This window comes from Acinonyx jubatus, chromosome B3, assembly GCF_027475565.1.
Source record: "Acinonyx jubatus isolate Ajub_Pintada_27869175 chromosome B3, VMU_Ajub_asm_v1.0, whole genome shotgun sequence".
NCBI lineage: Eukaryota > Metazoa > Chordata > Mammalia > Carnivora > Felidae > Acinonyx > Acinonyx jubatus.
Window position 1 is genome coordinate 116,016,469 of NC_069386.1, and position 13,409 is coordinate 116,029,877.

At 37.2% G+C, this 13,409-nt stretch overlaps 1 protein-coding gene across 2 annotated transcripts in view; it reads left to right on the forward strand.

The window, feature by feature from the left end:
* Window positions 1-13,409, forward strand: part of RBM25 (RNA binding motif protein 25) — a 59,947-nt gene that overhangs the window by 13,596 nt on the left and 32,942 nt on the right. For both annotated transcript variants that reach the window (XM_027066088.2, XM_015071687.3), the window contains exons 3-6: window positions 865-914; window positions 2,496-2,663; window positions 7,988-8,045; window positions 13,024-13,184. In XM_027066088.2, the coding sequence (XP_026921889.1) occupies window positions 865-914; window positions 2,496-2,663; window positions 7,988-8,045; window positions 13,024-13,184 (437 nt within the window). The remainder of the gene's footprint in view (window positions 1-864; window positions 915-2,495; window positions 2,664-7,987; window positions 8,046-13,023; window positions 13,185-13,409) is intronic.

The following is a 13,409-nucleotide window of genomic DNA, read 5'->3' on the forward strand; positions in this document are numbered from 1 at the left end:
TAATCTCTCTTAAACCTTCAGAGCAGCAGATACTTGTCTTAGAGATTTTCTTTGACACTGACTGACATTCCTGGTCATATTTTTTGCATGATTTATTTTGAATTTTTTTAAGTAATTAATTTATTTTTAATTTCTTTAAAGTAAGCTCTATGCACAACGTGGGGCTTGAAAACATGACCCCGAGATTAGGAGTCTCATGCTCCACTGACTGAGCTACCTAGGCTGCCTTATTTTTTTAATTTTTAGAGAGAGTGTGAGCAGGGTAGAGGGGCAAAGGGAGAGAGAGAATCTTATAGCAGGCTACACACTCAGTGCAGAGCCTGACTCGGGGCTTGATCCCATGACCCTGGGATCGTGATCTGAGGTGAAATCAAGAGTCGGACACTCAACTAACTAAGCCACCCAGGTGCCCCTGATTTTTGTTTTTATTAAAGAACCAGCAATAACACGATTCTATCTAGGTTTCCAGATTCGTTTCTCATTTGATACCTTTTTTTTTTTTAACCTTTTGAAGGATTCATTAATACTGTTGTTTACCCATAAGTGAACCTGTATTTGTGTAAGTTACTGGCTTTCAGGATGTACTGAATCAGATGAACACGAATCAACAACTATAGAGTTTTTTAAACTTCTGAGACGAAAGCATATTGTGGCAGCCTTTTTGCTTTTTGAATAGTTTTTTTTGTTGTTATGTAAGTTTATATGGACTGGTCTGATGCCCCATTGCTTTTGAAAATAAGGCATTCATCAATATCTCGTTGTCATTAGTCCTGCATTTTTATCTGTTGGGATGGCACGTAGTTGATAATAGAATGTAGTCTTATATACTTGTATTCTTACAATTTATTATGCTTTTTTCCTCAGGGACCCCAATGATTCCTGTACCAATGAGCATTATGGCTCCTGCTCCAACTGTAAGTACAATTTTAAGGAGGAATGAGGAGATACAGTAGTAATACTTCTTTTAAAGCTAAACAACTTGATAAAGTATTTTAATGTTTAAAAGAATGATGGGGAGTGAGAGCATCCATGTATTTGAGTATCATTTTCACTCAGCTATGCATATTATGCAGTTGCCCCTAAAATAGGCTCCCTAAATAGTTTTATGATTTCCCTCGTATTCTCTACACTCTTCATATACTTGTTCTTTCAGATTTAGGACATTGGTTTTTTCACCATTCTCTCATTTTGTCTTGGTCCTGGGAGGTAGGAGAAGGATCTGACATGCCTAATCTCATAAAAGAAAGAAAAAATACTGTAGGAATGATCTTAGCAGAAATTTAAATTCTGAAGTGAAATTTGAGTTGAATATATTTCCATTCTTTCCTCATAGCTACCTAATTTTTAGCCCCTTCCAACCTATTTTTTCTCTGTTGTCTGTTATGGTATCTTTAAGCTTTGTAAAGTTTTATTGAAGCCTTTACTCTGCTAAACTGTTTCATTTTCAGTCTTCTTAAGCCTTAATTCTTCACATTCATGAAAGCTTTTGTACATTCTCAGCATCTTCATTAAGAATGCTAACATGCTACTACACATGAATAAATAATAATGCTCTTAACTGTTATTTAGCCAGAATCTTTCTTTGAGTTAACTGGTAGAATATGAAGCTTCATTTGGAATTCTATGAGGGAGGGTAGATCGCATTACTTTCAACTGTTTCTCTACCTGTGGATTTTGAAATGGGAGGGAGAAGGAGGTGTTACCTATATTAAAAAGGAGATGGTAACTCTGTGGGGAAACAAATCTGCTGTGAGGCCAACCACTAAGAAGATATGGTTCTTCAGACCAAGGGGAGGTCTAATTTTTCTTGGATCAGATACCCATTGTTGGGGTATTTTGGAAAACCTCCACCTGACAGGTACTTACTGTCTTGCATTTCAGCCTAGGAAAAGGTGGGACTTGGGGTTTGGAGCAGCTCCCTCAGTTCACCACTCTTTATTCAGTGCCTTCTGTGGATGTTTTGCTAAATTCAGTTTCAGATGTAAAAATGAGTAAGATTGGTTGTCTGGGAAGTTGAAAGTTACAAAGGAAAAGTAAAAAATGCAACTGATAAAGGTAAAATTTAAGTTTTGGAGAATGCTGTGAGAGTATTTGAATACTCTTGTCAGAGGATTAGCAGGGATAATTGAAATTTGCTTTTATGTTTGTACAGAGTAGAGTTGTGACGGATCTCCTGGATATATTTGATAATTTTAAATGACTTATGATATCGTGGACATTTAAGAATTAGGTCTTAAATATAAAGAAATTTCCATCCAAGTTATTTTTATTTTCTTTTCCAAGTTGTTTTTAAAAGAAAGGTTATCTAATAGTAGAACTTGTCGCAAATAATTTTGTGTTAATGAAAAATGATAGGAGCTTTAGATTAGGTATGTAGAACCTTTACTAATTGCTGTGTATGCACTACTTAAAAATTGTTGTTAGCTTAATGTTACATTAAACGTGATGGGAATTTAATTGCCAGGTCCAATTTTACTGCCTTTTTTTCACTCTAGGTTTTAGTACCCACTGTGTCCATGGTTGGAAAGCATTTGGGAGCAAGAAAGGATCATCCAGGCTTAAAGGCTAAAGAAAATGATGAAAATTGTGGTCCCACTACTACAGTTTTTGTTGGCAACATTTCTGAGAAAGCTTCAGACATGCTTATAAGACAGCTCCTTGCTGTAAGTGTTAAACTGTTTTTCATTTTTAAGCTTTATTATCGATTTCAAATTTATGAAAACGCAGAAAGGACTGAATAATCCTTTTCTGCTTTTTATTTTGAAAAATGTTCAATCCTGCAAAACAGTTGAGTGAATAGTATAGTGAAACACAGTTTTGTTTTGCCACATTTATTTTCTACCCGCGCCGCGTACACACACACCCCACACACATTTTTTCTGAATGATTGGAGATTAAGTTGTGATGTGATGTTTCATCTCTAAATACTTCCTGTTTTTCCTAAGATGGAGAACATTCTCCTATATGATCACAAAACCATCATCATACTTAAGAAATTTAAGGCTGGGGTACCTAGGTGATGCAGTTGGTTAAGCATCTGACTTGGGCTCAGGTCTTGATCTCAAGGTTGGTGAGCTCTAGCCTCACTGGGGATGAGCTCGAGCCCTCCCACTCCCACTCTCCCTGTCTTTGCCCCTTGTGGAATTCTCTCTCTTTCCCTCTTTCTCTGCCCCTCGCTCACTTGTGCGTTCTCTCAAAAAAAAAAAAATTAAAGGCTGATACGGTATTTTTTCCCCCTGATGTAATATTGTTAACTGAATGTATTTACAGTTCATATGTAATTTTCCCAATAATCTCCATAATTGCTGCATTTTTTTTATCTATGATTCAGTCAAGGATTATACATTGTACTGAATTGTTGTACTTTGTTGGCAGGGCAGAGACTGACATGAGGCTCATAAGAGCATAAGGTCACGACCTGAGCCTCATGACCTGAGCCAAAAATCAAGAGTTGGATGCTTAACCACAGAGCCACCCTGGCGCCCCTAGACATCTTCTCTAATACAGAATAGCTTCCTGTCTTTTGCTTGTTTGCTTGTTTTGTTTTTGTTTTTCATGACATTGACATTTTTTTAAAAAGGTTTATTTTTGAGAGAGACAGAGGGAGAAGCGCGAGCACAGGGAGGGGCAGAGACAGAGGGAGACAGAAAATCTGAAGCAGTCTCTAGGCTCCAAGCTGTCAGCGCAGGGCCCAGCTCAGGGCTCAGACTCACTAATTTTGAGATCGTGACCTGAACCAAAGTCAGATGCTTAACTGACTGAGCCACCCAGGTGCCCCTGACATTGATGTTTAAAAAAATTTTTTTTTAATGTGTATTTATTTTTGAGAGAGAGAGAGCATGGACAGGAGAGGGGCAGAGGATACAAAGTGGGCTCTGTGCTGACAGCCTGATGTGGGGCTTGAACTCATTAACTGTGAGGTCATGACCTGAGGTGAAGTCAGACACTTAACAGACAGCCATCCAGTTGCCTCATTGGTTTTCTTTTTTTCTTAGTTTAAAAATTTTTATCCTGGGACGGGTGGGTGGCTCAGTTGGTTAAGCTTCGGACTTTGGCTCAGGTCATGATCTCGCTTGTTAGTGGGTTCGAGCTCCATGTTGGGGTCTGGGCTGACAGCTCAGAGCCCTGAGCCTGCTTCAGATTCTGTGTCGCCCTCCCTCTCTCCCCTTTCTGCTCATGCTCTGTCCCATGCCCTCTCTCTCTCTCTCAAAAATAAACAGAAAAAAAAAAAGATTAAAAATTTTATCCTGGTGATAAATGCACTTTAAGTGAAATAATAATGATTTTATAGTAAAAAACAACAGTGCCTGTATTCTCTCCCTCCAGAATCTCCTCTGTTTTTTAAAGAAGTGATTTTAAAATCTTCTCCTTTTTGATTTTATTGCCATTTCTGTTTTGTAGAGTGTATGATCCTTGAATTAAAAAATGTTTAGGAAATAAACACCACAAAACCTAGCTTCGTCAGATTCAGTATTTTGTGATACTATCTCTAGATTTTTTTCTTAAGAGATAAATCATTACAGTTGGCCCCAATTCCCACTTCTTTTTTCACAGAGGTAATTATCAGAGGTAAACCACTATCCTAAATTTGGTGTTTATCATTCATGTGTGTATTTCTTACTTTAATTACATATTTATACATTCAGAAAATTTATAATTAAATTTTAATTCTATACTATATAACTTGTTTTTTTCACCTAATATATATATACCTTTAGTTTACTTATTGCTATGTACCATTGGATTGTAGTAATGTACCATGAATTTTAAATTTTCTTTTTTTTAAATTTATTTATTTATTTATTTATTTATTTATTTATTTATTTATTTATTTATTTAGAGACAGGGAGAGAAACAGAGCATGAGCAGGGGAGGGGCAGAGAGAGAGGGAGACACAGAATCCGAAGCAGGCTCCAGGCTCTGAGTTGTCAGCACAGAACCCAATGTGGGGCTTGAACTCACACACCAAGAGATCATGACCTGGAATTTAAAATTTTCTAATGATAGTCTTATGGATTGTTTCTATTTCTTGACACTATGTTTTGCTGTATGATTACTGGTAATGTCATGTCTTCAGTGAACATGAAAAACTTCTGTCATGTATTCTCTTAGAAGTGGAATTTCTGAGTCTTATAGCATGTTTATCTTCAGTTTTACAAGATAATGCCAACTTTTTTCCGAAGGAATGTGGGGAGGACATTTTAAAAAAAAAATCTCTATTGTGACATAATACTTATACTTTAAAATTCACCCTTTCATAATAATTCAGTTGTTTTTAGTATATTCACAAAGTTGTACAAACATCACCACTAACTTCATTCTAGAACATTTTCATCACCCCAACTACAAAACCTGTACCCTGTAAGTCACTTCCCATTCTCTTCTCTCCCCAGCGTATGGCAACCACTATCCTACTTTCTGTCTGTGTAGTTTTGCCTATTCTGGGTATTTTATAGACAGAGAATCATAGGGTATGTGTGGCTTTTTGTGTTTTGTCTTTTTTTTTTACTTAATGTTTTCAGGGTTCATCTACATTGTAGCTTATATCAGTATTTCGTTCCTTTTTATGGCCAAATATTCCATCTGATGGACATACCTCATTTTGTTTACCCATTCATTAGTTGATGGGCAGTTGGGTTATTTCCACTTTTTGGTTGTCGTGAATAACGGTGCTGTGAATATTTGTGTACAAGTGTGTGGAGATAATGTATATATTCTATTTGAAACATCTTTTTATTTTTATTTATTTTTAAAGTTTGTTTATTTTGAGAGAGAGAGAGAGATTGAGAATCCCAAGCAGGCTCTGTGCTATCAGCACAGAGCCTGATGCAGGGCTTGAACTCACTAGCTGTGAGATCATGACTTAGGTCGAAGTTAGATGCTTAACTAACTGAGCCACCGGGGCTCCCCTTTAAGTTTTTTTTTTTTTTTTTTTAATTTTTTTTTTTAACGTTTATTTATTTTTGAGACAGAGAGAGGCAGAGCATGAACAGGGGAGGGGCAGAGAGAGAGGGAGACACAGAATCCGAACAGGCTCCAGGCTCTGAGCTGTCAGCACAGAGCCCGACGCGGGGCTCAAACTCACGGACTGTGAGATCATGACCTGAGCCGAAGTCGGATGTTTAACCTATCAAGCCACCCAGGTGCCCCTCCCCTTTAAATTTTAAGTAGGCTCTGTGACCAATGCAGGGCTCAAACTCACAACCCTGAGATCAAGTTGCATGCTATACTGAATGAGCCATCAGGGTACCCCTTATTTTTCTTTTAAGGCCTTAAATGTCTAGTGATCCTTGATTGTTTACATTTAAGAGTTAGGGATTAAAAGTCTTTTTGTGTGGAAATGCTGGGTTTGTAAAATGTTGAACATCATTGTAGGGTAATTTAGCCATCAGTTGATTGGTTTCATGCCTAGTGAGTATATGATTGGCTGCCCTTGTTACCCATTCTGTGTCCCTTCCTGATCTTTCATATCTGTTCTGTTCACTTTCTTCATAACTTCATTCTGTCTTTACCTGAGGATGGGGATAGTATAGTTTCTTATAAAGATAGCAGGCTATCTTCTCTGGGGGTGGAGATTAGAGTAGTTGCTTGAAAAGAACTCTGAGGCTTTGATTGTTCCATATTCATATTGTCAGGCAAGCACCTGTTTTTATTCAGCTTCATTCTGCAACTCCATTCTCTACTGTACGCACCTTTTACCTCTAGTCTAGGTCCACTTGGCTTTGTAGTATCCATTAACCTAATTCTTTCTCAGTAGCATCTTCATCTGTTAACACTTGGGAGTTATGGCTTTCTTTGATACACTGAATGAGTTCCCATCCTTCCATTTGCCTTTTGTCTTTAAAAATTTTTTTTAATGTTTATTCATTTTTGAGAGAGCATGAGTGGGGGAGGGGCAGAGAGAGACTCTGAAGCAGGCTCCAGGCTCTGAGCAGTCAGCACAGGCACAGGGTCTGACGCAGGGCTCGAATTCACGGATGGGCAGATCATGACCTGAGCCGAAGTTGGTCGCTTAACCAACTGAGCCACCCAGGCGCCCCTTGCCTTTTGTCTTCTTAAAATTTTGTTGAATTCTGGTGCTGTTTCCCCCTGCAATGTTTGATCTCATGGGTTTTTATCTTTTATATTCCTTGATTTTCATTTTATTGGTTTCTGTGAAGGAAGATGTGAAAAATACATGCATTCTCTTAGTTTTGACAGGCAGTCTTCAGTCACCATTTTCCACAAATAACTTTTTTTTTTTAACCTTCTAGCTTTTACTTTAATAATTAGAAATAATGTTTAAAAACTTTGCAAGTAAACAAAATAATGTTCTACTCTTCAGGTAACCTGCTCCACTCATATTTCTGATTTATCGAAAATTTTTTTCATTGCATAAAGTCTTACTGTATATTTGCAATTTCACGTCCCATGTTATTTTTGTATCCTTATCAAGCATTTCCCCATGTTACTAAAAGACTTTTATGATATAGGGGCGCCTGGCTGGCTCACTGGGTAGAGCATGCAACTCTTGATCTTGGGGTTGTGAGTTTGAGCCCCCACATTGGGTATAGAGATTACTTAAAAAAAAGTCTTTAAAAAGTTGTTTATAGTATATACATGTGTTTTAAAACATAATTTTTATGGACTAATTTACTTGAATTTTTTATAGTTTATTTTAAATACTATGATATTGGTAATTTTGGCGTTTTATGTATTTTGGATAAGGTAAATAATGCTGTAAAATTTCTATATTAAAAGGTAGCCAATTTTCTGCAAATAAGAGAATCTGTAAGAATTTATTATTTTTCTTTTAAATGATGTATTATATATTTCTTTTATATAATAAGCTTGTGGGAATTGAGAGAATTTTAAGAAATTTAATAGCTGGTATGATTTTTTTCTTTTATTTTTCTCCTGGTGGAAATATGATTGTGTTCTTATTTTTATTACAAATTAATTTATTTTATTAAATGGTAATGATCATTTTTTGTTTTTTATTTTGAAGAAATGTGGCTTGGTTTTGAGTTGGAAGCGAGTACAAGGTGCATCTGGGAAACTTCAAGGTAGGTAATTCTTTCTTATTAAGATCATTTTAAGCTATATAGATAGCTTCTTACATGTTTGACTCTCATTTCCCTTAACCATGGAGTATTCTGTTAGCACTCTTTGTCTTCCTTCTTACTGGAATAGGATTAAAGGTGGTTGGAAAGATTTAGCTGGGAGTTGAGATTAGAAAGTGGAAAAGCATTAACAGGAAAGAGGTAGGAGAGAAAAAAATATTCAGGTTTTTTTTTTACAGTATTGTTTTGAAAAGTCTGTTTTTCTCGGAGCAGGAGTGTATGATTAGCATTCAACACTTAGGAAGGAAGCAGGAGAACTGATGGTGAGATGACCTGTTTGTCTTAGAAGCAGGCTGTTCTTTCTTCTTGGTAAAAGCACCTGTTTGGTGTACATTATTCTTTTTTTTAATGTTTATTTTTGAGAGACGGGGTGGGGGGAGGCTAGGGGAGGGGTGGGAGTTGGGGGGGGGGGAACAGAGGATCCGAAGTAGGCTCCACATGGTGACAGCAGAGAGCCTGATGCAGAGCCAGAACTCACATACCATGAGATCACGACCTGAGACGAAGTCAGATGCTTAATGACTGATGTACATTCTTTTTTAAAGATTTTAATTTTTTTTTAACGTTTATTTATTATTAAAAGAGAGAGTTAGAGCGTGAGCAGGGAAGGGGCAGAGGGAGAGGGAGACACAGAATCTGAAGCAGGTTCCAGGCTCTGAGCTATCAGCACAGAGCCCGACACGGGGCTCAAACTCACAAACCGTGAGATATGACCTGAGCTGAAGTTGGACGCTTAACCGACTGAGCCACCCAGGCACCCCGACTGATGTACATTCTTGAAACACTTTTTATTATGGAAAAAATCATGCGTATATAAAATTAGAGTAGTGTGATGAACTTCCACATACTCATCACCTAGCTTTATCAACTCATGGTCAATTGTGCTTAACCTGTACCCTATCCATTTCCTCCTTATGTTATTTTTAAATTTATTGTTTAATTTCTTTTATTGTTTTAAAAATATTTTTGAGAAAGAGAGGCAGAGAGGATAGAGGGAGACAGACTCCCAAGCAGGTTCTGCACTCTCAGAGCAGAGTCTGATGTAGGGCTCAAACTCACGAACCATGAGATCACAACCTAAGCCGAAATCAAGAATCAGATGCTTAACCATTGAGCCACCCAGGCACCGCCTCCTTATATTATTTTTAGGCAATCCCAAGCACCCATCACACCCCCTCTTTATATATTATTTTTAAGCAATCCCAAGCACTCATCCTATTTTAGTGTGTATCTCTACAAGATAGGAGTTTTTAAAAAAATTTACTGAAAATACTATCATAAGACCTTCAAAAATTAACTATTTTTCTTGTAGGTGTTCAGATGTCACAAATACCAATTTTTAAATATTTTGTTTAATTCAGGATCTATACATAGTCAGCATATTGCAGTTGGCTGGCATATTTTTAAGACTTTTTAAAAATATTTTAAGTTCTCGCTCTCTTTTCCTTTGCAGTTATTTGTGGAAGAAACTGTCATTTTCCCAGTAGTGTTTCTTTAGTCTAGATTTGCTGATTGCAGCTCCACGCAGAATAATATGCCAGTGCTTCTCTGTCTTCTGTATTTATTTTATTTATTTATTTATTAAAATTTTTTTTAATGTTTATTTTATTTATTTATTTATTTTTAATTTTTTTTTTTTAATGTTTATTTATTTTTGAGACAGAGAGAGACAGAGCATGAACGGGGGAGGGGCAGAGAGAGAGGGAGACACAGAATCTGAAGCAGGCTCCAGGCTCTGAGCTGTCAGCACAGAGCCCGATGCGGGGCTCAAACTCATGGACCATGAGATCATGACCTGAGCCGAAGTCAGATGCTTAACCGACTGAGCCACCCAGGCGCCCCTGTCTTCTGTATTTTATGTAAACTGGTTGGTAGTTGTATCTTGAGACTTCGATTTGAGTTCATATGTGTTATTTTTTTGATGCTTTTATTTATAAGAATTTTCTAAAGGTATTGTTCTTCCATCATCAGACACTGGATTATTATTATTATTTTTTTTAATTAAAAATTTTTTGTCGTTTGAGATGCAGCTGTTGATTGTCTGTTCCTGGATTGATTTATTCATTGGAGGATTGCAAAATGCGCTAGTCTAATTTGAGGACTACTATCATTCATTCATTGAAAAATAAATCTTCTTGTGGTGCCTGGGTTGCTCAGTCAGTTAAGCGTCCCACTTGAGTGTCCGACTTTGGCTCAGGTCATCACCTCACAGCTCATGAGTTCAAGCCCTGTGTCAGGCTCGGTGCTGATAGCTCAGAGCCTGGAGCCTGCCTCAGATTTTGTGTCTTTCTCTGCCCCTTCCTGCTTGCCCTGACTCTGTCTCTGTCTCTCTCTCTTAGGTATAAATAAGCATTAAACAAAATTTTTAATACTTTCTTTCAAGTTTTTATTTATTTTGAGGGAATGAGTGAGAGAGGGAGAGAATCCCAAGCTGGTTCCACACTGTCAGTTCAAAGCCTGATGCAGGGCTTGAACTCACCAACCATGAGAACATGCATGACCTGAGCTAAAACCAAGAGTCGGACGCTTAACTGACTGAGCCACCCAGTGACCCCCAAAACATTAAAAAAAAAAAAAAAAGAAAGAAAGAAAAGAAAAGAAAAGGAAAATAAATCAGGCACCTGGGTGGCTCAGTCAGTTAAGTGTCTGTCAGCTCAGATCATGATCTCACAGAGCCTGTTTCAGATTCTGTGTCTCCCTCTCTGCCCCCCCTCCACTCACCCTGTCTGTCTGTCTGTCTGTCTTTCTCTTTCTCTCTCTCTATCCCCACCCCCGTGTCTCAAAAATGAATAAATGTTAAAAAACATTTTTAAAAAGTCTTTATTAGACTACTGCTGTAAGAATAAACCTCTATCTCCATCTAGTATTTGGTTAGAGGTATAATTGATATAAGGAAAACAGGGTAAATGCTTTGGTTCCTTGATTTTTTTTCAAAACAATGAGTTTGTGTCCTCAACATTCTTTAGCAGTGACTTTTTTAATTTATTTTTTTATTTTATTTTACTAAAAAAATTTTTTTAACCTTTATTTATTTTTGAGAGAGAGTGAGAGAGCATGAGTTGGGGAGGGGAGAGAGAGGGAGACATGGAATGTGAAGCAGGCTCCAGGCTCTAAGCTGTCAGCACAGAGCCCGATGCGGGGCTTGAACTCATGGACCATGAGATCATGACCTGAGCCGAAGCCCAACGCTTAACAGACTGAGACACCCAGGCGCCCCAGCAGTGACTTTTTTTTAAAGAACTATCGTGAACTTAAGGATTGAAGCCTATTCGGTTTGTTGTTATACTTAATAAGAATTTATTATCGTTGTTGCTAGTGAAGCTTAAATTGCTTAAGTCGCCTCTGCAAGTTGGATTTCCAGTGGTTTTGTCACCAGCCTGTTTTTAATAGTTACCTTGTTATTTGGAATCTGGAATCTAAGCTTATCTAGTAGTTTTTCCGTCCTAGACTTAGGGTCAGCTGTTTCTTTAAGGAACTCTGGTTTTTTTTAGTGGTAAATTGCTTTAAAAATCACAAGCTGGCAATTAGGTATATTCATTACAAGACTTGTTTATTAGTCTTTGCTTTTACATTTTTCCAATGCACGTTAATTCACATTCAGGACTAAATGGTTTTTATTTAAGCTTTTCTGTTATATCTGTATTCCCATACTGAGAATCTAGAGTTTCAAGGACATTGGGATGATAGACTGTTAAATAATTACTGGCTTGGTTCATCTCATATTTCATCTACAACAATGTAAGACTAATAACATCAGCAATATGGTGATAGAAGTTTTCTGTTGACAGGTCTTTTGTCTTTATGATATATCACACTAAAAAATCTAGAGTCAAATTTACTGCTTTAAAGGCTCAGAAGATGGGTGCCTGGATGGCTCAGTCGGTTAAGTGTCCGACTTTGGCTTAGGTCATGATCTCATGGTTTGTGAGTTTGAACCCTGCATTGGGCTCTGTGCTGACAGTTCAGAGCCTGGAGCCTGCTTTGGATTCTGTGTCTCCCTCTGTCTCTGCCCCTCCCATACTCACTCTGTCTCTCTCAAAAATAAATAAACGTTAAAAGAAAAAATTTAGGGTCACCTGGGTGGCTCAGTCGGTAATTGTCCGACTTCAGCTCAGGTCATGATCTCACGGTTCGTGAGTTTGAGCCCCGCATCAGCCTCTGTGCTGTCAGCTCAGAGCCTGCAGCCTGCTTCGGATTCTGTCTCCCTCTCTCGCTGCTCCTCCCCTGCTCACACTCTGTCTCTCTCTCTCAAAAATAAATAAACATTTAAAAAAATTTTTTTTTAAAAAAGAAAGAAAAAAATTTTAAATCACTCAGAATAGTTCCTTTCTGTGTGGTTATTTCCTTAACTGTATACGTATTTGGATTCGTTTGTTTTTTTACTTTAAGTTTTTAGATTACTCTTTTAAAATTTATGTTTTAATATCTCTGGCTTAAAGTCATGGTAATAATGCTTAGAGTAGTTACTAAAATGAAACAGAAACAGAAAAATTAGACTCATAACTAGGATAAAAGTTCAGTACTTTTGTAGTTTAACGACTCAGAGTTGAAAAGAGCTTTAACAGGTTCAAGCAGCCTGATGTCATATAATTGTCGCTAACTGTTAGGAAGTCTGGGTGGAATGAATTCAGGAAATAATTAAAAGACTCCATTATGAAATTTGCTGGTTCTGCTAAATATTTTATCAGCACTTCTAATAAGTAACAATTTCCCTGATTAGAATTTTTCTTTCCTGTTTTTCTTTTTTTCTTTCGGTTTGAGGGTGTTAAAATAAATCAAAGGTAATTGAAGGAAAGAGAGGAGTGACAATGTGAAAAATCTTGGTATTAAAAACATTTGGTCTCTAATTATTTTAATTTTCCATAAATACTGTGTTTTCATAACTATTGATATTTGATGAATTCTTTACACCCATTTTTAGCCTTTGGCTTCTGTGAGTATAAGGAACCTGAATCTACCCTCCGTGCGCTCAGGTTACTGCATGACCTGCAGATTGGAGAGAAGAAACTACTTGTTAAAGTTGATGCAAAGACAAAGGCACAACTGGATGAATGGAAAGCAAAAAAGAAAGCTTCTAATGGGGTATGTTTTTTATAGTGCTGTCTTTTTAGGCTTACTGTGCTCTTTCAGTGTAAGTACTTCTTATAAGGGAATCTAACATGGGGCTTCACAAGATCATCCTCATCATAATATGTACTTGTGGCTAAAAGCAGGAGGGTATTTTTGCAGTTTATCGAAGTCTTTTATCTACCCATAGAGGGTAGATGATGGTTGGTTTGCTTGTTCCAGGTTAGGATAAAGGTAGTG